Genomic DNA, 23,951 nt, shown 5'->3' on the forward strand with positions numbered 1-23,951 from the left:
GCCCAAATTTATTGTTTTAGTTTTGCAGATTAATAGGAACCACAAAGGGATGTTTGGCACATTCTCTTCAGACTGCTCTCCTGAGGTTGTAATCTGAATGCAAAGGGACTCCTATGTCCTTTATATACCTCTGTCCATGTCAGCACACGTATCACTGTGACAGATGAGATAGCACTGACAACGGCATGTTTGATTCCTACTGCTCAACACCCAGGCCTTTTAGGGGGGTGGTGGTGTGGGCAAAGCAGGTTTAGGGACTTGCACAGAAGGACCCTGCAGCTAGCCTGGCTGAAAACTTGTAGCTCATCTTGGAAAATGTATTGCGAGAATACAGGCTTATAATCAAACACTTTTATCATTAAGGGATGTGTCTTACTAAAATAACTACCTTGAGGAAGTCACATGTGGCAGAGAACTGTCTGTAATTGTATTTATTTAGTGGTATGTGCAGGTGGGCCACGATGCAGCTGTGATAAGGCACCAGCCCTTTGGACACATCCTGAACCAAGCAGTGCTGATGAAGGGGCATGACAAAACATCTGCCCATAGTCTCCTGGAAAGCTTTTGAAAGCTATTTAATATCCCTTTTTTTTTTTTTTTTAAATGATGGTCAGAAATATAGTCCAGCTACCCTAATGATGAGCATAACACTTTGCATTATGGCATTTCAGAGACCAAGTAATAGAGAATCAGACTTGTGAAACAGAACATACTCAGTGGTGTCTAAGAGATGTAACCATATTTAAAATGTTTTTTAGTATATGCTTGTATAATAATAAGGAACAGTAGTTTAAAAACGTCTATGCAGAGATTTAAGATTGAGATGACATTTTGAGAAGCTACTTGTTTCACTGATGTATTGCAGAACACGTGCAAAACACTTTGAAACCAGTCAGTTAAAGAGTAAAGTATAAAACCTCTGATCTCAATTTTATTATTTGCAATAAAACCAGTTATGAATGTTAGCAGGGTGTTTTCAAAGCTTACAAATACTAAACAGCATGCCAGGCCTAGTACTCACTACAGTGCACTTAACGCACACTTCATATACCTTTTATTTAATTCTTTAGATGACTAGAGGAGGAAAAATAATGTATTAGCAATATTCAAAACATTGAAAATGTTGAAGAGACTCATGTAACAGTCTTGCTACCCTCCATAGACATAAAATATACAGGACTTTATTGTTTTGATGTTGTCTAGGATGCTACTCATTCACACCAGCAGAGAATTTGATTCCTTAAGAATATTCCACTTCAAAGCTCTGACTTGGCAGGCTGTTAGAGTTTAAATCTGGTTTTCAGCTCCCATGGGGTCAGTGTTCAATATGCAGGTTATAATGACCAGAGTACAGTCAAATACTTTCTGAAATCAAGGCTTTTACAGAAAGAAATCACCTGCATATTAGGAACACTTAAATGCAAATTCTGTCTGAATTTCTCCTTCATATCTTCTGATTACTAGAAGCTGGGTGAGATTTATACTCATGGAGTGAAAGCTTCTCCTGTGCTCCATGAATCTTCAGCTAACATTTCCTGGGTCATTGACAGAATCTAACAATTCTCACAGTCCATAGAAGAAGAATTTCAGAATTTTAATTTTATCTTTTTCCAGAGCATCAATCAGTATCTTATAAAGTTCAGGAATATTTTTCATCCATCTGAAAACAGCCAATCTATCATAGTGTTCACTTGATAACAGTATACTAGGACATTGTGTAGCTTGGTGCAGGGGATAACACCAAATATTGCCTCACCATTTCTGTAACTGCTAAAACACAGGCTGAAAGCTTATATTTGGAAAGCTGATTTATTTTTTGTGAACAGTTGGTCTTTAGACAGTAATTTGAATTTTTTTGTTTCTTGCATTGCAGGACAGTGTCTCTCAAACTTCCAGACTATGTGTTAATTCCATAATGGGAAAAGATCATCATCCCAGAAATCCTGTCCCCTTCAAGACCGCTGATATGCTTCTATTGAGGAGAAAGTGCCATAGCTCACTTATGGACAAGTTTTACAGCAGAACAACAATCCAGACCCTTAATTATTAACCTGAAAGACTCTCTGAAACCAGTTTATGACTACTGATTGTATGAACTAGATAACTCCAGTCATGCAGATTCACATCCAGAAAGGACCATTACAGACCTGCCCCTCACATGGACATTCCTAAACCTAGTCTGTTGTTGTGGTTTAACCTCTGCTGCAACTAAGCATTACACAGCCACTCAGAATTTATCAGAGCCTCAGCAATCTAACTGTGTAACTACTATCTGTGCCCACTCCATTGAAAAAAAATAAAACAAACCCACAAAACCCCCACAACAACAACAACTCTGCTTTGGATAATTTTCAATTACACTTTCTTGTTTCACCTTTATTTTTCATACTGTAAAAAGTACCTTTTACTTTAACATTTCTTATTCCTCAATAGATACTTATTTCTAGATAAATTATCAAACTGTTTCAGTATTCTCTTCACAAAAAAACCCAGAATCATTTTAATGGCATAAGTCACGTTTTCATTCTGTGCATCTCCTTTGCCATTCTCTCTTGAGTGTTCACATGACAAAAGCAAATGATCTAGCAGTTTCAGAGTGGAATAGCTGAGCTTTCAGGATTTGGCTATCTTGAAAAGAAAAAGGCACTTTTTGAAATGAAATCGCTTGTTTTCAGACTATGTACAGTGTAAGTATTCTCCTAACTAGTATCATAAAAGCTACAGTATGAAAGCCATTTTTGCTTACATTTAGGAAAACAAATCCATCAAGTTCTTCCATTTCTTTTACTGTTGTCTCCAAAGTCTCCTTTGCTGAATCAACAGTTTGCTGGAAGTTAACCATCTGCTCATACAGGTACTCCATTTTCATCTTCTTCACTTCCTCAAAGTTCTCCGATTTCTCATCATATTGTGCCACCACTTTCTTAAGCATCTCTTCGTTCTGCTTTTCCAATAACTCTGCATTTTTCTTGCAGTTTTCCTACAAAATTAAAAACAGATGTAAATTGATCCGCAGAACAAAATTACAACATTTAATGAATACACAGAAATTCTCAATTACCTATACATGAGCCATCAATAGACTCCTTCTGGTATCCTGACAATAAGACAACTTTATTTCTGTAATCAAGTTCATCTGGGAGAAACAATGCTAGAGAAATGCATGAAAAACAATGGCAGATTTTTTTTTATGGCTAGTGTTTCAAATTAAACTTCTATATTTAAGCACTGAGACAGGAATTCTGACCACAAAATAGCTAAAAATCCATACTTTCAAATGAAATTATTACAGTCCTCAAGGCTTAAGAACTTGGCATTAAGAACTTAAGACATTGGACAACTCATTTTTCAAACAGGATTCTAAATAAGGACACAAACCACTGTAAGCTTTACATAAGCATAAAAAAAATTAAGGAAACTTTTTCCTTCCATGCTTGACAGTCACATATTCCACTTTGCAATGATGTGCAAAAGAAGCTGTCTTTTTGTTCCCTTAAAGTTAACACCTTCCAATAGGAGAAGTCAATTTGAGGAAGAGAGAAACAGCCTGTTTTGGTGGAAGCAATAACACTACAAAACAAGGTAAGCATATCTTAGAAGTAATTTTATAGAGGGAAGGAAAACTAGTGTGATAAAACACAGGACTTACCTCTACAGAGTTAAATAGTGATTCAATATCACTCACAAACTCTTCAATCTTCATCGACTTTTCTTCCAGTGCTATTAGCAATTCACTTAACTGATCCTGAAATGTAAAGTGTTTTAGTAACTTAAACATGTTATTTTACAAAGTTTTTACATGCAACTTATTTTAGGGGAATATTTTTGTTATGCCATGAACCACCATTGGAACATTGCTAAATTAAGTTCAAGTACCACCCTGGCTACAAAGACAAGCACAGAAATAGCAACTGGAACAGTCACAAAGCTGTTACCAAACCAAAAAGAAAAAGCAAGCTCAGTTCGACAAGGTGCTGAGTGTCTGTACAAGTTGTTGAATATTAAAATTTCCAGAGCAGCTTTGCTGGAGACAGAGGGTGCTCAGACTCTCATGAAGTTCTCTAAGAGATCACAGAAATAAGCCTATAAAGAGGGAGATGATGGAGGTAATAATGAGGCTAATAGATTATGCAGTGTCATGACTTTTTAAATTAGAATTTTAAAGATATTTCCTCTAAACCAGAATTCATTAAATGAATTAGATGTGGAAATAAAAGCAGTCCATGGGACAAGAGGCACCAGAGATGAGTCAGAACTTTTCCATGGTATTTCTTGACTTTTTGTGAAAGTAAGCTGGCCATCTGTTCAGGTGCAATTTATAATTCATAAAAATACTTAGTTTTAATTAGCTGGCTTAAATCTAAAAAGAAAGTTAACTTTCTCCAGTAACAGTTTTCTATTACGGCAAAATTCTACAGATGGATCTGCTGAAAACTAGCAAATGACATTCCATTAATTATAAATGTCACAATGGACTTTACGACTGAAATCTCACTTTATAAATATTTAGGGCAAATCATCAAGATTCAGAGGCAAACTTCTGTTTGTCAAGATAACCTATAACATCTGGCAGATACCATCCTTAGCTCATTTATTTTACTGTGAAGCTATGTTCCTACAGTTGGAATTCAGGTGACAGCATTTTGCTATCTTAATGTTTTCTCAGTAACTATACAGAAGTATCAAGAAACATAAATGCCATCTCAGAGTAATCTGATCCCTGAGTGCTAGAAATCACATGAAGCCAAGCGTGTGTTGTGGCCAGATTTAATATTGGCTTCATGTCCATACTCCACAGCCAAGAAGTGATATCATGAGATGTTTATTTGCAGCTTAGCTTGACTTGTTGCAGTGCAGGTACATTTGAGGAATAGCCTGGGTGTGTGACTTTATTGCTGACTTACTGGTGGCTAATTATAATTTCTAAGTCAAGCACGAATGGCTATATATGCAAAGTAAAGCTGCTGTCATACATCTGCACACAATGGAGATATTTTGTAAATACTGACATTTGAAACAGCAACATTGACTCCTCCCACTTTTAATTTGACGTACGAGTTAGCATAATAATAACATGAATACCATCAATACAAGCCCTTCTGGAATTGTAGTAAAATTACACAAAATCTGTGTTATTGTCAACTGAACATGTGACAGGAAAAAGACCTCACCTTTCACATACTGTGGTGAGATTTAACATCTGGTAACCAGGAAAGGAACATCTCTATACTTGTACAAATCTGATATGGGAAAAGTGAGACACCACATGTGTGCTGCTTTCACAAGCAGAATGAAAAAGAGCTTCCACAGGGGAAAAAAAACCCAAACCAACAAACCTTTTTCATTAGTATCAAAGAATCACAGAATCTTAAGGGTTGGAAGGCACCTCGAAAGATCATCCAGTCCAACCTCCCTGACAGAGCAGGACCACCTAGAGCAGGTCACACAGGAACTCATCCAGGTGGGTTTTGAATGTCTCTAGAGAAGGAGACTCCAAAGCCCATGTGGACAGCCTGTTCCAGGGCTCCGTCACCCTCACAGGGAAGAAATTCTACCTTGCATTTCTTTGGAACCTCTTATGTTCCAGCTTGTACCTGTTGCCCGTTGTCCTTTGTGGCCCTGGGCTGAACTCTCTCCAGTAGCTCCCTGTCCTTCTTGAACTGAGGGGCCCTGAACTGGACACAATATTCCAGACTGGACACAATAACTGGACACAATATTTGTGGTCTCACAAAGGAAGAGGAGAGAGAGAGGAGAACCTCTCTCGACCTACTGCCCACAGCCCTTCTAATACACACCAGGATGCCATTGGCCTTCTTGGCCACGAGGGTACATTGCTGGCTCATACTCATCCTGCTGCCCACCAAGACCCCCAGATCCCTTTCCCCTACACTACTCTCTAACAGTTCATTCCCCAGCCTGTACAGGTACCTGGGGTTCTTCTTTCCCAGATGCAAGACTCTACACTTGCCCCTGTTGAATTTCGTTAGATTTCTCCTCACCCAACTCTCCAGCCTGTCCAGGTCTGGTCGAATGGCAGCACAGCCTTCTGGTGTGTCAGCCACTCCCCTCAGTTTAGTATCATCAGTAAACTTGCTGACAGTGCCCTCTGTTCCCTCAGCAAGGTCATTAATGAATATATTGAACAGCACTGGTCCCAGCGTCGACCCCCACTAGACACAGGCCTCCAACTAGACCCTGCCCCACTGATCACGACTCTCTGCCTTCTTCCCTTCAACTAGTTCACAATCCACCTCACTACCTGATCATCCAGCCCAAACTTTCTTAGTTTTGCTGAGGATGCTGTGGGAGATGGTGTCAAATGCTTTACTAATCAATAGCAAAGGACTAGGCTAGAGAAATGGAGGGAATTTTTATCTACTTTTTGGAGTAGTACAGCTTAGAGATAGTGAGAAGAAATAAGACTTTCTGAACTATTACCTGCACTACAGCTAAAACACTGCTGGCACAAATGAACGTGAACTGAACAGAAAATGGTAACACCTTGTTCAACACAACCATGTAGTGTGAACTATGTAACTTGTCTAAAATCTCCAAGCAACCAACACATGTAACTTTCTAATGACACTAGTCCCCACACATAGAGGGTTCTGTACCTTGTCAAGTTAAAAGAGCTGTTGTTACTAAAATTTTCATAGAAAAGATACTTTTCCCATTTTCACCCCTACACATTCAAACCAAAGCAAGCTTACACAGGTGCTGTCAGACTGAAAGTTTGGTAACAGCTACATTTAAACAAGGTCATTCAAACTTTTGAACAAATGGGAATATCAGCTTAGTAAGCCTGGGATTCCTAAGAATACTGTGATTAGGGCTAGTTTTTATTTTATGGGTACTATGACTTAGCCTCTGGACTCTGCTCTCTGAAGTGTCTCCTCTGACCACACTGGAGGTCTGAAAAAATAGCCTCAGTGGCTGCTTCTATCACCCAAATTAATTCTTACCTTCATCTTGGTTGCAGCATCATCTAGTGTTGTGACCTCATGGTCTTTATGGTCTCCAAAAAGCTTGTCAATAGCAGATATCGGGCATTTGCAGTGGTAACAATATGTGTCTGCTTGTGCCTTCTTCAGTTCTCTTTGTGGGCTCTCAACCTGAGGAATGTTTGTTGCTGATTTTTCAGGATGCATCAGCACAAAGCCTAAATCTTCAAGCTCAACAGATGTTCTTTGCTCTGGATCATTAACAAATTCATAACTATCCCCAGCATGCTCAAAAGAGTCCCTGTCTTCAAACAATAGCTCCTCATGTGTTAATTGAGATGAAATTTCATATTGCAAAAGTTCTTCTTGTGTAATCACATCATAATCCATTGACTCAGCAAGATCATAAACATCAAGGTGCTGCTCCTCTCTTTGCAAGTCTGGCTTCTCTGTTTGCTGAATGACAGGGACACAGGACAGATTTTCCTGAGTGTACTGATCATCTTCACTGTCTTCAACAGGTGTCCTAACATATGGGATGTATTTTTCCATTTGAGAAACTGGTGTTACGTTATGCTGTTCTTCCTGCTTATTATCAGCCCCTTGATATGCAGCTCCCTGATAATCCCCTAGCTGACTATACTCCTGGTGATGTGATTGCTCTGGCAACTCCTCAGTTGTTTCTACAGGTTCATTTTCTTCTTCTCCTTGTTCAGTGGTGGCAGTTCTTGCACCTGAAAGAATTCCTTTGCTTCCAAAAGGAATAGCATGCATTGGTTTACAAATTGTTGCTTGAATGTCACTGTCAATCTGGACTTTCTCTCTCTCCACAACACTCCTTTCTGTCAGAACCTCAGTTCTAACAGATTGAACGTCATCAGACTCCTGCTTATCTTTGTCTTCTGAAATCTGAAATGAAATTCCTCCACTAAAGGACTCATCCTCTGGTATCTGTTCCTTTTGAGGTCCTGTGGCCTTACTGGGAATCTCATCTTTAAGAATGTATTTTTCAAAATATATTCCCATTCCATCATCTGTGTCTGAATTTCTACTTGGGAAAGATGCATTAGAATTACCACTTTCCTCATCAGAGGGAGTCTCATCCTTTGTCTTTTCTCCTACTGCTTCTGCATAGAGGTCCTTGTATAAAAATGACAGAGCAGGTGGCTCCTCCAGAAGCTCTGGATTAATGGCAGCAACAGTAGTGGGGAACAACAGAGAACGTTCCAGCACTCCTTCTTCTGAATCAAAGAGTGGTGTCCCCGGTGACTTCGATTCATCATCTACATTTATAACCTTTTTACTGCTAGTATCAAATGATTTCTGCAGAGGTAAAGGTTTTGGAGCATCTGCATAGGACTGCATTTTGCTTTTTCCTTTCGCAGTACCATAAAAGACTTCATCCAGATCTTCAAGTAAGGAAAACTCCTCTTCCAAAGTATCTACTTCAGTGCTTTCTTTGGAAGATGTGGCTTCTTCCACAGGTTCTTTGGGATCTTCTGCCACAGGAAACAACAAACTTGGTCTTTCAAAATGTGGCTTAACTGGGGATTTGTCATCAATCAATGTGTATTTTTCAAAATAATCCATATCAGCCATAGCATTATTAGGATCCAACACTGCATTATTATTGTTTTCTGGCAACATGGGGTTTTCTTGTTGTGTTTCTCCAGTTTCCTCAACATCATCATTTTTGACCAATTCTTTTAGTTCATGGCTTGCAGGCTTTCCTAACACTGAGTGTTCTGAAATTTCTGTAGTTGTCCCAGAAGCTAGGGCTCTGTGGCTATCAGCAGCTAATTTCCTTCTAAAGGAAGGAGTTGTTTCCAGATATTCTAGTTTATCTGGCATGTGTTTACTTTCTTCTTGATCAACAAAAGAAATATGTGTAGGAGCATGGATGTTGAGTATTTCATAACCTTCTGAAATTATATTGAATAGATCTTTTTGTTCAATAGTCTCTGGAGCATGCTGACTGTCTTCCACAGCACTCACATGTTTCATTTCTGCATCTTCTCTCAAATAATATTGTGGTGCTTCAGACACTCTATCTGCCTCTGGATGTTGCATTGCTTCCTTTTTTGCAGGGCTTCCAAGACAAGTTCCAGGCTGTGGAACTTTTTCTGGACTTGGAATATCTCCTACCAAAGGTAGTAGGTCATACCTTTGTGTTCTGTGATCAGTGTCTGAACACATTCTGTGGGAAATTTCACTCGACACTGAATCAGAGACTCTAAATATATGTTCTTCATCAGAAACTTCATTTGAAGAAAGTTGAATTCCTTGCCTGTCTAATTCTGCAGCTCTTATGGGACTAATTGAACGAGATTTGACCTCTTCTGCCAGCCAGCCAGCTAGCCCAAAAGATGAAACATCTGGGTTCTCCTTTCCATCAGAACTAGAGCTAATGAACTTCATCTCTGCTGAAGAAAGGCTGCTCTGTTCACCAGAATGATGCTGAGTTTTGTGTGTCACAGTTTCATAAACAAGACCTGATGAAACAGCTCCTAGATGCTCTGAGGACACATGCTCCCGTTCTGCAAAATGCTGCTGCATTTCTTGTCTATCCTCTCCTTCAGTATAAACATCTGAAAAACTGTCAGATTGCTTTCTAAGCATGCCCGCCACATCGGATAAAGATGATGGAATATTTTGTTTCTCTTCATCATCAGGGAAAGCCTCTGATAGTGACCTCTCTGGTAATGTATGAAAAGGTACAAATGAATCTGATGACACTGCTTGCTGGTCTGCTGCAGCAGTCACCTTTGACTCCCTACTCACTGATCTTGGCATTGTCTGCACATCATGTTGCATTTCTTGCTTTTCTTGATCAGTAGTGAATTTGGGACCACATCTTAGCTGCTCTGATGACAAATATTTTGTGTCCAACAAGTGCTCTTGAGACTCTTGCTTGTCTTGGTCTTGTATGTGCCTTAGTGGCACAGTCGCCAACTGCACTGTCTTCAGGCTTGCTGTTTTAGGTGAGCAGAGCTGAATTTTTTGCAATTCTTTCTCATCATGTAGTGGAATTACATGTTTACTCTCTGGTTGTGCAGACTGGGGAGTAAGTGGCTGCATACTTTGCTTCTCTTGTTCAGCAAGGGACCATGTGGGAACCAAATACTCAGAGGATGGTTCTGAATAAGGTGGAATTTCTTGCTGATATGTTTCATCAGCAGGATGAAATGGAACTGAAGGTTCAGACTCAGGCTTTGAAGGTACAGTTAAATATTGATTTTCTAGAGTTTTGGCTTTATCTGTAGAATATGATAGATTTAATTGTTCAGATTCTAAATGTGTAGCTGTGTGGAAGTAATGTGGAGTCTGTTGTCTCTCTGTTTCAGGTAAAATTGCGTGCTCAGCCTCTGACTGGGCAGTCACAAGCAAATGTAGATTATCTTCTGTATTCTCTACTTTTTTTGCAAAGAAAAAACTTGACTCAGGCTGGGCAGTTTCTGACTGCTCTGTTCTACGGTGGGTGTAAGATAAATCTAAGTCTTTGGGGGATAGGACTCCAATTGCAGGTGAAGACTTTGGACTTCCTTCTGGTTTTGTTTCAGAGACAGCATGTGAAACATCCGAAGGCACAGACACTGTTTGTTCAGTAAAAGATGAATGGAGTTGAAAGTTTTGTCTTTCTGCTTGCTCAGTGGAAAAGGATAAATCTTGTTGATAAGTTTCCAAGTGAACAGTTACAGATGAAGTAGCTCCTATGTCTCGCTTCTCTGAATATCCTGCTGTCAGCTGGGCCATTTCCTGCTTTTCTGCTTTGTCAGTTGGACTTAATAAATCTGGTTGTTCCAACCCCAGTTGTGCAGTTCCCTGCTCCTCAGTCCTGCCAAAGGCATATGATACAGAAGGTGTTCCTCTTTGCTCTGTTTCAGCAACAGAGTACTGCAAATGTATGCACTGTGGTTCAGGTTGGGCCACATCCCTCCATTCCATTTCACCTGTGAAATATGGTGTCTTTGGGTGGTCCAGCTGTGCAGTCTGTGGCTGCTCTGCTTTGCCACAGGAGTACAATAAATCTGATGGTTTCATTCTACAAGTCTCTGCTTTGTCAGGAGAATACGACAAAACTGGATGTTTTGATTTCAGTTGTTCCAGTCGCAACTGCTCAGATTTTCCCATGGAATACGAAAAGTCAGAAGACACGAACCCTGCTGGTGCGGTTTCCTGTTTTTCTGTTTTGCCGGGTGATCGTGGTAAACCTGGTTGCCCTAAGTCTAACTGTGAGGCAGGTTTCTGCTTTTTTTCACCCAGGGACTGCAGAAAGCCAGGCTGGGTCATTCCCCTTTCCTCTAGTTCTGGCTCTTGCAGTACTTCTTGAGCAGGTTGTGAGTGCTCTGATTTCTCAGATGGATAGGCCAGACCCATTTCTTCCACTTCTGTCTTCTCAATTTCATTATGTTTATGTTGACCAATAGAACATGATAAATCTGGATAGTTTGACTGCTGATGTGTAGCTTCCTCTTGTATTTCTCTGTCAGGGTAAGACAGCTGTGGATGCTGTAACCCTGGCAATCGCATTTCTTGTCCTCTTGTGTCGTAAGAATACAATGAACCCATGAGTTCCAGTTCACGTTGCACAGTTTGTATTTCACCTGTTTTAGTGAAGGTGTATGTTAAATCTTGTTGCCCTGAGTCCATCTGTGTTGCTTCTTGTGACAGCATTTTGCAAATGGAGTGTGATAAACTGGGAAGCTCCAGCTCTGGATGGTCTACTCCTTGTGGCTTTGTTCTTCCAGTGGGATGGGGTGATACAGGCTGCTCTGATTTGCGTTGTGCAGTTGGTGGCTGCTCTACCTTGTCCCTGGAATGTGACAAATCTGGATGCTCAGCCTCTCGTTGTGCTGTTCTTCGATGTTCTGTCTTGCCAGTGAAATGCAGCAAGTCCCCATGCTCTGCTTCCACTTGAATGGTTTGTGGTTGTTTTGTCTTCACAGGGCAAGACAATAAATCTTCTTGTGCTAACCCAACTTGTGTGGTTTCTTGTTGCTGTGTTTTATCAGTAGCATATGGTAAATCTGGACGTTCCAACTCTTGTTTTACCATTTCTTGTTCTTTTTTGGCAGAGGAATGTAAGTCTGGAAATTCCCCTTCCAGTGAAGCCCTGTTTGGTTGTTCTGCTGTACCACAAGAGCTTGAAAACAATGGCTGTTCCAATTTCAGTTGTACTCTTTCCTCTGGCTGGAGTGTATAGCTTCCTCTCTGTTGTTCAAACTCCACACGTGTGCTTCGTTTCTCTTCACTAACAGCAGAGGACTTATCAGAGGGAGGTGCTTTGCCCATGGCATCCAAGACATCTGGAAGTTCAGACTCCAGTGGGGCAGCCCATGATGGCTTTGTTTTGACAACAGAACACAACAAATCACGGTCTTTCATCTCTGGCTGTGTTTTACAAGGTTCTGCTGTGCCAACAGTGAATGACAAATTTGCATATTCTGATTTTGCTTGGGAACTTTGCATTCCTTCTGTTTTCCCCATAGGGCACTGAAGCTCAGAGTGTTCTGGCTGCATCGCTGCACCTTCCCCTTGTTCCTCTTTGCTGAGCAATGACGAAAAATCACCCGTCTGTTCCTGTTCTGGTTGACTCTCTTCTTGTGGCTGTACTGTGTCAGTGGAATGCAATAAATTTGCACACTCCAAATCCACTTCAGCAATTTGAGGTTGCTGTGTTTCAGCAATTGGACACGATAAATCCATTATTTCTGCGTCTGTTTTTTTGATTTCATGGTGTTCTAATCTCCCAACGGGTAAACCGGAATGGTTTGATATCGCATGTGTAGTTTCTTGCTCTGCTTTGCTAACAGAATAAGGTAACTGTGATTGTCCCAATTTTGGCTGTTCCTTCTCACCTTGTGTAAGTTTTTTGAAAGATCGCAAGAAACTTGGCTGCTCCTCTTGAGCAGTTTGTGCCTGCTCTGTTTTGCCAGGCCAAGACGATAGATCTGGTTTTCCTAACACTGGCTGTGTGGTTTCTTGTGTTTGTGTTTTATCAATGGAACATGATAAATCAGGATGCTTTGTCTCTGGTTTTGCCATTTCTCTTCGTTCTGCATTTCCACCAGGAGGTGATGAATTTGGAGCTTCTGGTTTCTCTTCAGCAGCTTGTGGATGCTCTGCTTTGCTGACAGACTGTTCCTCCTCAGGGTGTCCCAAGGCTGTGTGATCCATCTTTCGCTGTCCCACTTTGTTGGCGGGTGATGTGAGCTCTGTGTGGCCCAGCTCTAGCCGGGCAGGTGGGAGTTGCTCTGATTTTTCATGAGCACACAACATATCTGGCTCTTCTAACTGCAGCTGGGTTGTTTCCTGGTCTTTGTCAAGGGAACATGCTAGACCAGGGTGTTCAGGTTTCAGCTGTGCAGTTTGCAGTCCTCCAGCTTTGAAAATGGAGTAAGGCAAGTCAGTATGTCCCTGCCCTTGTTCTGCCCTTTCTTCTTCTGCTGCTGCTGTACCCATAGAATGTGGAATTTCCATTACAGGCTGAACAGTTTTCTGTTCTGCTTTTCCAAAGGGGTAAGTTTTCTCTGTTTCTTGATGTTCTCTTTGTGGCATCTGTGCGATGTTCAGAGGATATATCACATCAGTGTGTTCTGCCTCTGCTGGGGTCATTTCATCATTCAGCCAGTCAATGGAAAATGATAAATCCGGTTGTTCCGGGGCATGTTTAAATTGCTCTGTTTTACCAGAATAGGATAAGTTTTCTTGTTCTAACTGTTGTTTTGTAGTTTGCTGCTGCTGCTTTTCTCTGCCAACAGAAATTTTTCTGTGTTTCTGATCCAATAGTACTACTTCATGTTGTTTTGTCTCATCAGTCGAATGTGACAAATCACGGTGCTTCATTTCCCCTGTTCCAATTTCTGCCTCATTTGCTTTGCCAGGGGAATATGTCAAATCTGGATGCTTTGACCCCATTTGTATGGTTGCTGGAGAAGCTCTTTTTCTGGCCACTTTAGGCAATTCTTGATGTTTAGACTCAGACTCTTGTTCTTGTTCTTTGGCTTTACCAAAGGAAAATGATAATTCTGAATATTCCGAATCCAATCGTGATGTTTTTTGCTTGTTTCTTTGGCCATCAGAATATGACAAATTTGGGTATTTAGATTCCAATTCCATGCTTTCATCTTCTGCTGCTTCAATTTGAGCTCCTGATGAATCCAAATGTTCTGATTCTTGTGTTTCTTCCATGGAATGTGAGAGCTCTGCATGTCCCAATTCCTGTTCTATGATGTTGCCTGGTTTTGCCTCACCACTCTCACATGAAAAATCTGGACGTTCCACCATCAGTGGTGCAGTTTCTTGTTGCTTTGAACGAAATGGTAAGGTTGGATGTTTCAATTTTTTTTGTTGTTCAGCTTCATGAGATAAATATAACATATCTGGGTGTTCTGAACTCATTTCCATTTCTGGTGGAGTTTCTTTTCCACTGGAAAATGGCAAAATTGCTTGCTGCTCGGGCTCTGGATTTACTATTTCTTGTTGCTCTGTTTTGCCAGTAGAACTTAAAAGATGTGATTGCTCTGATCTGTGTTGTGTTATTTCTTCATGCACTTCTGCACTTACATAAAATGTTTGTTCTGGATACTCTGGCTCTGTCTGCATTTCTTCTTGCATTTGTTCACTGAAAGAATATTGCAGAGCCAGATGTACTAACTCTGGTTGAGCTATTTCTTGCTGTGGAAAATTAATTTGGTCTGTGATCTGTGGCTTTTCTTTCCCCCAGGTTTCTGACAAATCTGAATACTCCATTTCCACAGCTTTTTGTTGGGCCCTTTCTTGCTGTTCCTGCTCTCTTTGTATTATTTCTTGTTGTTCCATTCTGCCAAAGGCATATGCTGTATCTGGCTGGACTACTTCCAGCAGTGTAGTTTCCTGTTGCTGACCAGCAGTGGAACAGGAGAGAAGTAATTGCTCCTGCTCCATTTGTGCCATTCCCCAGGGCTTTGCTCTGTCAATCGAATCTGAAGACTCCAAAGACCCCAACTCCACTCCTTTCATTTCTTCTCCAGGGGTAAATGAGATATCCTGTTTTTTTGAAACCAGTTGTACATTTTCATGTTGTTTTGCAACACTAATGAAATATGATGTCTCTGGATCTTCTAAGCCTCTTTGTACAACTTCTTGTGATATTTCTCCCTGGGAATATGGTAAACCTGCTTGTTCTAAATTTGGTTGCAATATTTCCTGTTGTTCTGTCTTGCCAGTGGAATATAATGTTTCTGTCTGTTTTGCCCACAGTTGCGAGGGTTTATGTTGCTGTTCTTTTCCAACAGAATATGATAAAACTGGATGCTCTGATGGTAGCCGAGTAATTTCTCCTTGCACTCCCATGGCATGGGAATACAGCTTACTTCCAGGCTGTGACTCCTGCTGTACAGGCTGTGGCAGTTCTTCTTTGTTACCATGATACGATGTAAGAGAATGGTTCAAATTTTCCTCTGCCAATTCTAGCTGCTTTGTGTTATTTATGGGATGTGGTAAATCTGAATGTGCTGTTTTCAGGTACCCAGTTTGCTGTGTCTCAGCTCTTCCAGTGGAATCAGATGTATCTGGATGCACCATTTGGGGTTCTGTAGTGTTTTCTCTCTCTGTTGATTCCATCAAACATGATAAATCCAAAGGTTCCATCTCAAGCTGTGCTGTTTCTTTCTCTTCTTCTTCAGGGGAGCAAGACTCTGGCTGATACAGTTCAGAAGAAACAGATTTTTGTTTTTCCGTTTCTCCCCTGGAAAATAAAATCTCCCGATGTTCCATTTCCAGCTGAGCACTTTCTGATTCTTGCACTTCTTCCCTGGATAAAGAAAAGCCTGAGGACTCCATCTTCAGCTGTGCATTTTCCAGTTCTTCCATTTCTTCCCTGGAGACAGTAAAGTGTGGGTGCTCCATTTCCAGCTGTACGCCCCCTGATTCTCCTGTTTCTTCCTTGGAAAAAATTTCTGGGTGTTCTTTCTCCAGTTGGGCATTCTCCAGTTCCTTTGTTTCTTCAGCAGAAAATGAGAAATCTGGCTGCTCTGTCTCCAGTTGGGCACTCTCCAGTTCCTCTGTTTCTTCCTTGGAATTAAAGAAATCTAGATGTTCTATTTCCAGCTGTGCATTTTCTGATTCCTCCACTTCATCCCTGGATAACGTAAAGTCTGGACACTCCATTCCCAGCTGTGCACTCTCTGATTTCATTGTTTCTTCTCTGGAATATGAGACATCTGGGTGCTCCATCATCAGTTGTACACTTTCAGATTCTCCTGTTTCTTTAACACAATATGTGTAGTCTGGCTGCTCTGTCTCCAGCTGAGCACTTTCAGATCCCTCTACTTCTTCCCTGGAGAAAGAAAAGTCTGGATGCTCCATCTCCAGCTGTGCACTCTCTGATTCTTCTCTTTCTTCCTTGGAAAAATATTCTGGATACTCTGTCTCCAGTTGGGCACTCTCCAATTCCTCTGTTTCTTCCTTGGAATACGAGGAATCTAGATGCTCTGTTTCCAGTTGGGCACTCCCCAGTTCCTCTTTTTCTTCTGTGGAAAAAAGCAACTCTGGATATTCTGTCTCCAGTTTTGCATTTGCTGATTCTTCCATTTCTTCCCACATATATGAGAAATCTGGGTGTTCTGTCTCCCTTTGTGCACTTTCTGGTTCTTCCATTTCTTCTCTGGAAAAAGAACATTCTAGATGTTGCCCCTCCCTCTGTGCACCCTCCAATACCTCTGTTTCTTCCTTGGAAGAAGAGAAGTCGGGGTGTTCTGTCTCCATCTGTGTTCTCTCTGATTCTCCAACTTCTTTGCTGGAATATGAGAAATTTGGATGCTCCATCTCCATTTGTGCACTACCTGCTTGTTTGTTTCTTTCAATGGAAAAATCAGAGTGATCAAAATCTACTGCTTTATTTATAGCTGAAGTTTCTTCTGTTTCTGTGTGAATAGGATATGAAACACCAAAATATTTTGAATCTACCTTTTCAGGTATACGTGAAATTAGTTTAATTCCTTGCTCCTCTGTATCCTGAAGGGAGGAGGAAAGGTCTTGTGCAGGCTTTATTTGCTTCTCTAAGTGAACATTTTGGGTTTCCAGTGATGGAGTCTTTTGATCCTCTTGTTTCTTAGCAGAATACAATAGACCCAAAGGCCCAGTTTCTGACAGCGCACTTGTTGATGAGTGACACTCAGTTTCTTCCTTCTCCATTTCATCTATAGAATGTGGTAAAGATTGTGCAGTTTCTGATGACTGAGGAAGAGTATCCTCCTGTCTTGTTTCAGATAGACTGGAATATTTAGATTTATCTGATGGAGCACTGGGTAAGTAAGACTGAACTGCTGACATCTGTGTTTCTCTCTCGGGACGCTCGGACATGGATGCTGTAGGCAAAGTAAGTTGGGTACTTTGTCTATCTAACTCATTAACAAAACTGGTTGAAATGGACTGTGGTGCAGAATTGGGCTGAATTTCCTCCTCCTTTGGTTCACCCAGATGACCTGGTGCTGACCATGGAGATTCATCTAGTTTCTTGTTTGCATTTTCAGCTGAGGGAAGCAGCAGTTGTTTCTCTGATTTATCATCAGAAAGAGCAGTTGTTTGCTCTTTTACTGACGTTTTCGCCACAAGTGAATAACTTAGCTGCTTCCTGGTTTCTTCAAGAGGGCTGGATTTCAGTGAAATCCCCGATAATTGATTTGGAATCTCTGAAGAAGATTGTTTGTCTTTTCTTTCTCCATGTTGAAGAGTTGGTTCTTCATCAATGCTTGAAAGTGTGCTTGGTTTATCTTTAACGGGTTTAATATTTTCAGAAGAAACATCATCGTTATTAGTAAGCCGTTTTTCAGGAGGCATTGTTGGTGAAGAATAGTGTTCATCTGCTTGTGCTGCAAGTTGTTGTCTTCTTCTTCTCTCTGACGGCGTTTCAAGATCTCTACTTCTTTCTTTCCAGAAAGGTTTTAGGTGTGTCACTTCTGAAAGTGAACTGAACTTCTGCAGTCTTTCTTTTACTGATGTTTCAAGGAACTGTTCAGAATCACCTGAAACTAAGCTGCTTCTCTGGATTTTGCTTTTCTCCAGTGTTTCAGGGGCTGGCCCAGTCCCTCCAAAAATTGAGTTGAACAGCTGGATTCTAGCTTGCACTGGTCCTCCAAGGATTGGCCCTACTTTTCTCAGTCTGCTCTCTCTAAATATTGATCTTATTGGAGCACGTTTTACTGGTTCTTCTGCAGCGTTCTCTGTGTCTTCTTTGTCATCCAACATCTCCTCATCTGTGTCTTGTGCTTCCACCTGTTCAACATTCAACACAGAAGCCTGCACATCTCCTAGAACAGTTCTTGGTTCTTGCCTCTGCATTCCAGAAGAGTCACGTTTTTTATTGTGCTGGCCTCCCCTCAGGCTTGTAGCCGTTGGCACCCTACCTGAAGATTTGCGCTTCCTTTTCCGAACAATCTTACCTTCATCCATAATAAAGATTACTTTTCCTGGAGGAGAACCTACTGGTGAACTATCCATACTGTAAAGATCAGAAGTTGTACTAGTTTCTGAGGCCCAGGGAGTAGAACATCTGCTCGAGCTAGTTTCCCAGGTTATCCGACTGTCTTCACTTTGAACTGTTACCATAGAAAAGGAAGGGTTAGTCATGATGTAATGCAGCTTGGGTTTCACATCTTCACTTTTGATAACATCTTTTAAACTAAAAACAAAAAGAACAAGAGAACAACAACAAAAAAGAAAACCTGTAAAAACACACAGCAAATTTAATAATTGCAGCAAAATCTAATCATAGAATCACAGAATCACAGAACTACAGAATGGTGGGGTTGGAAGGGACCTGTAGAGATAATCCAGTCCAACCCCCCTTGAAGAAGCAGGGTCACCTAGATCAGATCGCATAGGAACATGTCCAGGTGGGTCTTGAAGACCTCCAAGGAAGGAGACTCCACACCCTTCCTGGGCAGCCTGTGCCACTGCTTCCTCACCTGAACAGTGAAATAGTTTTTTCTTGTGATTAAATGGAACTTTTTATGCTCCAGCTTCTTCTCATTACCCCTCATCCTGTTGCGACACCCACCATCTATATACTTGTAAATATTAATGAGATCCCCTCTCAATCTCCTCTTCTCCAGACTAAACAGCCCCAGTTCCTGCAGCCTTTCCTCATAAGGAAGATGCTCCAGTCCCCTGATCATCTTGGTGGCCCTGCGCTGGACTCTCTTCAGAAGTTCCCTGTCCCTCTGGAGCTGAGGAGCCCAGAACTGGACACAGGACTCCAGATGAGGCCTCACCAGGGCAGAGTAGAGGGGGAACAGAACCTCCCTCAGCCTGCTGGCCACGAGGGCACATTGCTAGCTTATGGTTAATTTATTCTCAACCAGTACACCCAGGTCTCTCTCTGCAAAGCTGCTCTCCAGCAGGTCAACCCCCAGCCTGTACTGGTGCATGGGGTTGTTGCTCACCAGATGCAGGACTCTGCACTTGTCCTTGTTGAACCTCATCAGGTTCCTCTCTGCCCAACTCTCAAGCCGGCCAAGATCTCACAGAAAGAGATCTAAATCTGTGCATTAAAGCAAAAATATTTTGTATAAATACTGCATGTGCATAAATTTTGAAACATAAGCTTGAGCAATGACATACTTCATCTGACGAACGTATTTGAGATATACTTTTGTGAAGATGCATGTTGCACAGTTAGCTCAATGAAGGGGAAATGTTTAAATGCCCTTGAAAATGCAGGAAAAACAGTCTTTGTTCTGACTTTGTTTTGCCAGTGCAAGATTGAGCTGATTCGGGGGCTGTTCTCCAGTGTGTGGTTATCTCACAGCATAATTTGAACTGCACATTAAACACTTCTAAAGTACGGTCAGTTTTGTAATAGCATCCACACTTGCTTTGCCCAAGCATAAATGATTACATAATGCTCAAAGGAATCCACTTGTTTGTTATCATCTCCTCATACATTTAATCCTGTATTTACTCTACATTTAACAAAGTAATTTAGAGTACATTTACCAATAAAAAGACACTGAAGCCTCCTCAAATGAAATAACAGTTTTATAAGGCTAACTTTAAACATTATGATATATAGTCAGTAAACTATCATATGCTGTAATCAAGTCTCTCTCAGTTAAAAAAAAAAAGGCTGGAGAAACATTTTCTGGTAAGTTTTACAAGAACCCCAATATTAGAAATAAGAGTGTAAAGAATAGGAAAAGCAATTAGAAGACACATTTTCTTATATTTTAAGACTTTTTTTACAGTTGAAACTGTCACCCCCCCAAAAAAAATAGAAAAAGCAATCAGAAGTCCCAACCCCTTCTTGAGTAGAAGTAGTTTATTTAGAGAAATTGTATCAGCTGTTGATGGAAAGGCAAAGTTTCTGCTAGCGATGGCAGAGGCTTCAGCAGAGCAGAAGTGTTGAAGTTTTTGTCACTCCCACAGAAAGATGCAAACTTATGGCCATACAAGGTCCCTGAACAGAGGGACAGGTCTCTTCTCAGGTGATCAGGAGAAAGCACTTCTTCAGCAAGGGTGAAGAAATGTGTCTCTGGACCATGGGATCAGGGAAGCAGAACCCATCTGTCCAACTGCTTTGGGCCAGGATGCAGCAGCACATGGCTGCCAGGGATAGCCGCAGGCTGTAGAGATGGGGGACAGCCCTGAGCAGCAGTCAGCATTGCCCTCAAGGGTGCCAAGAGCCTGGAAGAAGGGAGAGGTCTTTGAAGGAAGAGAGGGAATCCAGAGGGCAGCTATTAATTGCTCCATCCAGCAAACACTCTGAACCGTAAGATTTTTGTAAAGGGCACACAGCAAAACTGCTCAGTAACCATTGGAAACAGAAAGGTAATCCTGACAGTGGCAGTACTGCCCTTACCTTTCCGTGAATTGTTCTTCAGAGCACAGAACAAGAAGGGCTGCTCTGAGCTGGCCCATGCCGAGGTCTATGCAGATTGGTGCACAGACCACCTCATCTCTGATGTCTTCAGAAACTAACTGGAGACTGAAGCCACCCTGAGGCACAACAGCCTGACCAGGTAGTGGCGGGACAACACGGTACCAAAGTTCAGTGATGGGGCTTAAAGCCAACTGAGGTGTCTGAGCTGGCCTGGAGACTGTGACTAGTGGGACACCTCAAAGCCCACAATTCAAAGGGAGCCTGACAGTGCATTACTAAATCATCAACTTAGATAAAAAACAACCATACTCAACTAGCCCTCAAACAGATACAAGATTTTCAGCTGACTATGTCTTTTGTTATAGCACTCTGTAGCACGGCCAGCTCCATAAAGTAAAATTTACAGGTTAGAGGAAGAGACAAAGCAAACAAATCTACACTAACTTTGCTAAGTAACTTTTGCTTTGCTAGTTTCATGGCTTGGCATTAGGTTGACTCAGTCATGACAAAATGAAATAAATCAGGTACTATTTGAATCCATAATAAGAGATGACTAATTTTTGTTTTGATTTTTCAATTTACTTCTAAATCATCCTCATATATTTTTAAACCTGTTTTTCTGCACCACCTGGTATTATTAAGTGAAGCTCCACTCAGAAGAGAGCAGCACTCCCACTTCAGCTGATGTTAGTGCGTAAGAACGGGCTGCCCTGTCCCCTGCCTATGCAAAAAGCTTGAATTACTCGCAGAACTGTCTCTTTTCCAAGGTTGTGGTCACTGCCCTTATTCCTCTACAGTGTGATGAGATGGTGTTTTGTATTTTTAAGACCAAAATGAAAGATGCATTAAATCAAGCATTTCCTTCAACATAATCATAAGTGCTGCCCTCCTTTTGTATACAGTTTGCATGGTGCATCGTAGTAGCTGAAAGACTCTTCCTCTCTAGTCAGGGGAAGTATCTGCCATTGCAAAAAAGACATTTGCAATGTTTCAACTCAATAAATGCAGGTATGAAGCCACTGTCATCCAGGGAATGCCTTTTTTCCATGTAGACATTTCACACGATGTTCTTGATGCATCCCAGGATGCCATTGACACTCTTGGCCACGAGGGCATATTGCTGGCTCAAGTTTAGTTTGTTACCAACCATGACTTTTAGGTCCCTCTCCATCATTCTTTGCTTTGAGGAAGGTACAGAAAACTTTTCATTGGGAGGATGAATCCCTAGCACTCCCCTTCCTACTCCTTCTTTCCCACTGTGCACTCCTTCACTCTCACAGATCCAGATCCCCTGTAATCCAAGATCCTGTGTTGAAGAAGCAAGACACAAAGCAGGACCATGACCCTGGACTTCAGATGAACTGACTTCAAAGACCTGTTTGAACAGATGTCATGCAATACGATCCTAGAAGTTAGAAGTGCCCAAGAGAGCTGGTCAGTCTTTAAGCACCACTTCCTCCAAGCCCAGGATCAAGTGTGTCCCAACATGTAGGAAAGCATGAAAAGGAAACAGGAGGCCTCCTGGATGAGCAAAGATATGCTGAGAGAACTCAGGCAGAAAGCAGCCATCTATGAGAGGTGGAAACAGGGCCTGGTTTCTTGGGAAGAGCATAGGAACATTGCCAGGGCATGCAGCGATGCAATAGGCTAAAGCCTATTTAGAATTAAACCTGCCCAGGAAGGTAAAGGAAAACAAGAATGGATTTTTCAGGTACATCAGCACCAAAAGGAAGGGGAGGGGGAATGTGGCCGAAGTTACTGAATGCCTTCTTTGCTTCAGTCTTTACAGCCAAGGCTGACCCTCGGGAAGCCCAGTCAGGCAAGGATAACAGGATGGGCTGGACAGCAGAGGCCTTGCCATGGGTGGAAGAGGTTAAAGGCTTGTTGGCCAAGCTTAAGGCTCATAAGTCAATGGGTCCTGATGGGATGCATCCTAGAGTGCTGAGGGAGCTGGCTGATGTGATTGTTAAGCCTCCCTCTATCATTTTTGAACAATCATGGAGGACAGGTGAGGTGCCTGAGGACTGGAGAAAGGCCAGTGTCACACCAGTCTTCAAAAAGGGCAAGAAGGATGACCCAGGAAACTACAGGCTGGTCAGCCTCACCTCCATCCCTGCAAAAGTGATGGAACAACTCATCCTGAATGTTATCGCTGAACATATGAAGGATAAGATGGTTATCAGGGGGAGTCAACATGGCTTCACCACGGGGAAATCCTGTTTGACCAACCTGATAGCCTTCTACAAGGGCACAACTAGCTGGGTAGATGAAGGGAAAGCAGCAAATGTCAGCTACTTTGACGTAAGGCGTTTTACACCATCTCCCATAACATTTTCGTCAGAAAGCTCAAGTTTAGATAAGTAGACAGTGATGTGGATCGAGAGCTGGCTGAATGACAGAGCCCAGAGGGTGGTGATCAATGGCACAGAATCGAGTTGGAGGCCTGTGGCCAGTGGAGTTCCACAGGGATCGGTTCTGGGGCCAGTCTTGTTCAACATCTTCATCAACAACCTGGATGAGGGGACAGAGTGTACCCTCAGCAAGTTCCCTGATGACTCCAAACTGGGAGGACTGTCTGATTCCCCAGAAGGCTGTGCTGCCATTCAGCGGGATCTCAACCAGCCTGAGAGTTGGGCAGAGAGGAACCTGATGAGGTTCAACAAGGACAAGTGCAGAGTCCTGCATCTGGTGAGCAACAACCCCATGCACCAGTACAGGCTGGGGGTTGACCTGCTGGAGAGCAGCTCTGCAGAGAGAGACCTGGGAGTGCTGGTTGACAATCAACTAAACATGAGCCAGTACTGTGCCCTAATGGCCGAGAAGGCCAATGGCATCCTGGGATGCGTCGAGTGTAGCCGGCAGGTCAAGGGAGGTTCTTCTCCCCCTCTACTCTGCCCTGGTGAGGCCTCATCTGCAGTCCTGGGTCCAGTTCTGGGCTCCTCAGCTCAAAAGGGACAGAGAACTTTTGGAGAGAGTCCAGTGCAGGGCCACCAAGATGATCAGGGGACTGGAGCATCTTCCTTATGAGGAAAGGCTGTGGGAACCGGGGCTGTTTAGTCTGGAGAAGAGAAGACTGAGGGGGGATCTCATTAGCATTTGTAAGTATTTAAATGGTGGATGTCAGGAGGCTTGGCCATCACTTTTTT

The 23,951-nt window shown here is 42.0% G+C and overlaps 1 protein-coding gene across 1 annotated transcript in view; it reads right to left on the bottom strand.

Annotated features, from left to right (window-relative positions):
* CMYA5 (cardiomyopathy associated 5) overlaps positions 1–23,951 on the bottom strand; it is a 52,935-nt gene that overhangs the window by 26,115 nt on the left and 2,869 nt on the right. Inside the window, exons 2-8 of the mRNA XM_062018997.1 lie at positions 16,241–18,606; positions 15,882–16,186; positions 12,026–15,818; positions 6,966–11,149; positions 3,650–3,745; positions 2,747–2,980; positions 1,052–1,074 (exon numbers count right to left, since the gene is read on the bottom strand). Coding sequence (XP_061874981.1) covers positions 1,052–1,074; positions 2,747–2,980; positions 3,650–3,745; positions 6,966–11,149; positions 12,026–15,818; positions 15,882–16,186; positions 16,241–18,606 — 11,001 coding nt within the window. The remainder of the gene's footprint in view (positions 1–1,051; positions 1,075–2,746; positions 2,981–3,649; positions 3,746–6,965; positions 11,150–12,025; positions 15,819–15,881; positions 16,187–16,240; positions 18,607–23,951) is intronic.

The sequence above is a fragment of the Colius striatus genome, chromosome Z, assembly GCF_028858725.1.
Source record: "Colius striatus isolate bColStr4 chromosome Z, bColStr4.1.hap1, whole genome shotgun sequence".
Taxonomy (NCBI): domain Eukaryota; kingdom Metazoa; phylum Chordata; class Aves; order Coliiformes; family Coliidae; genus Colius; species Colius striatus.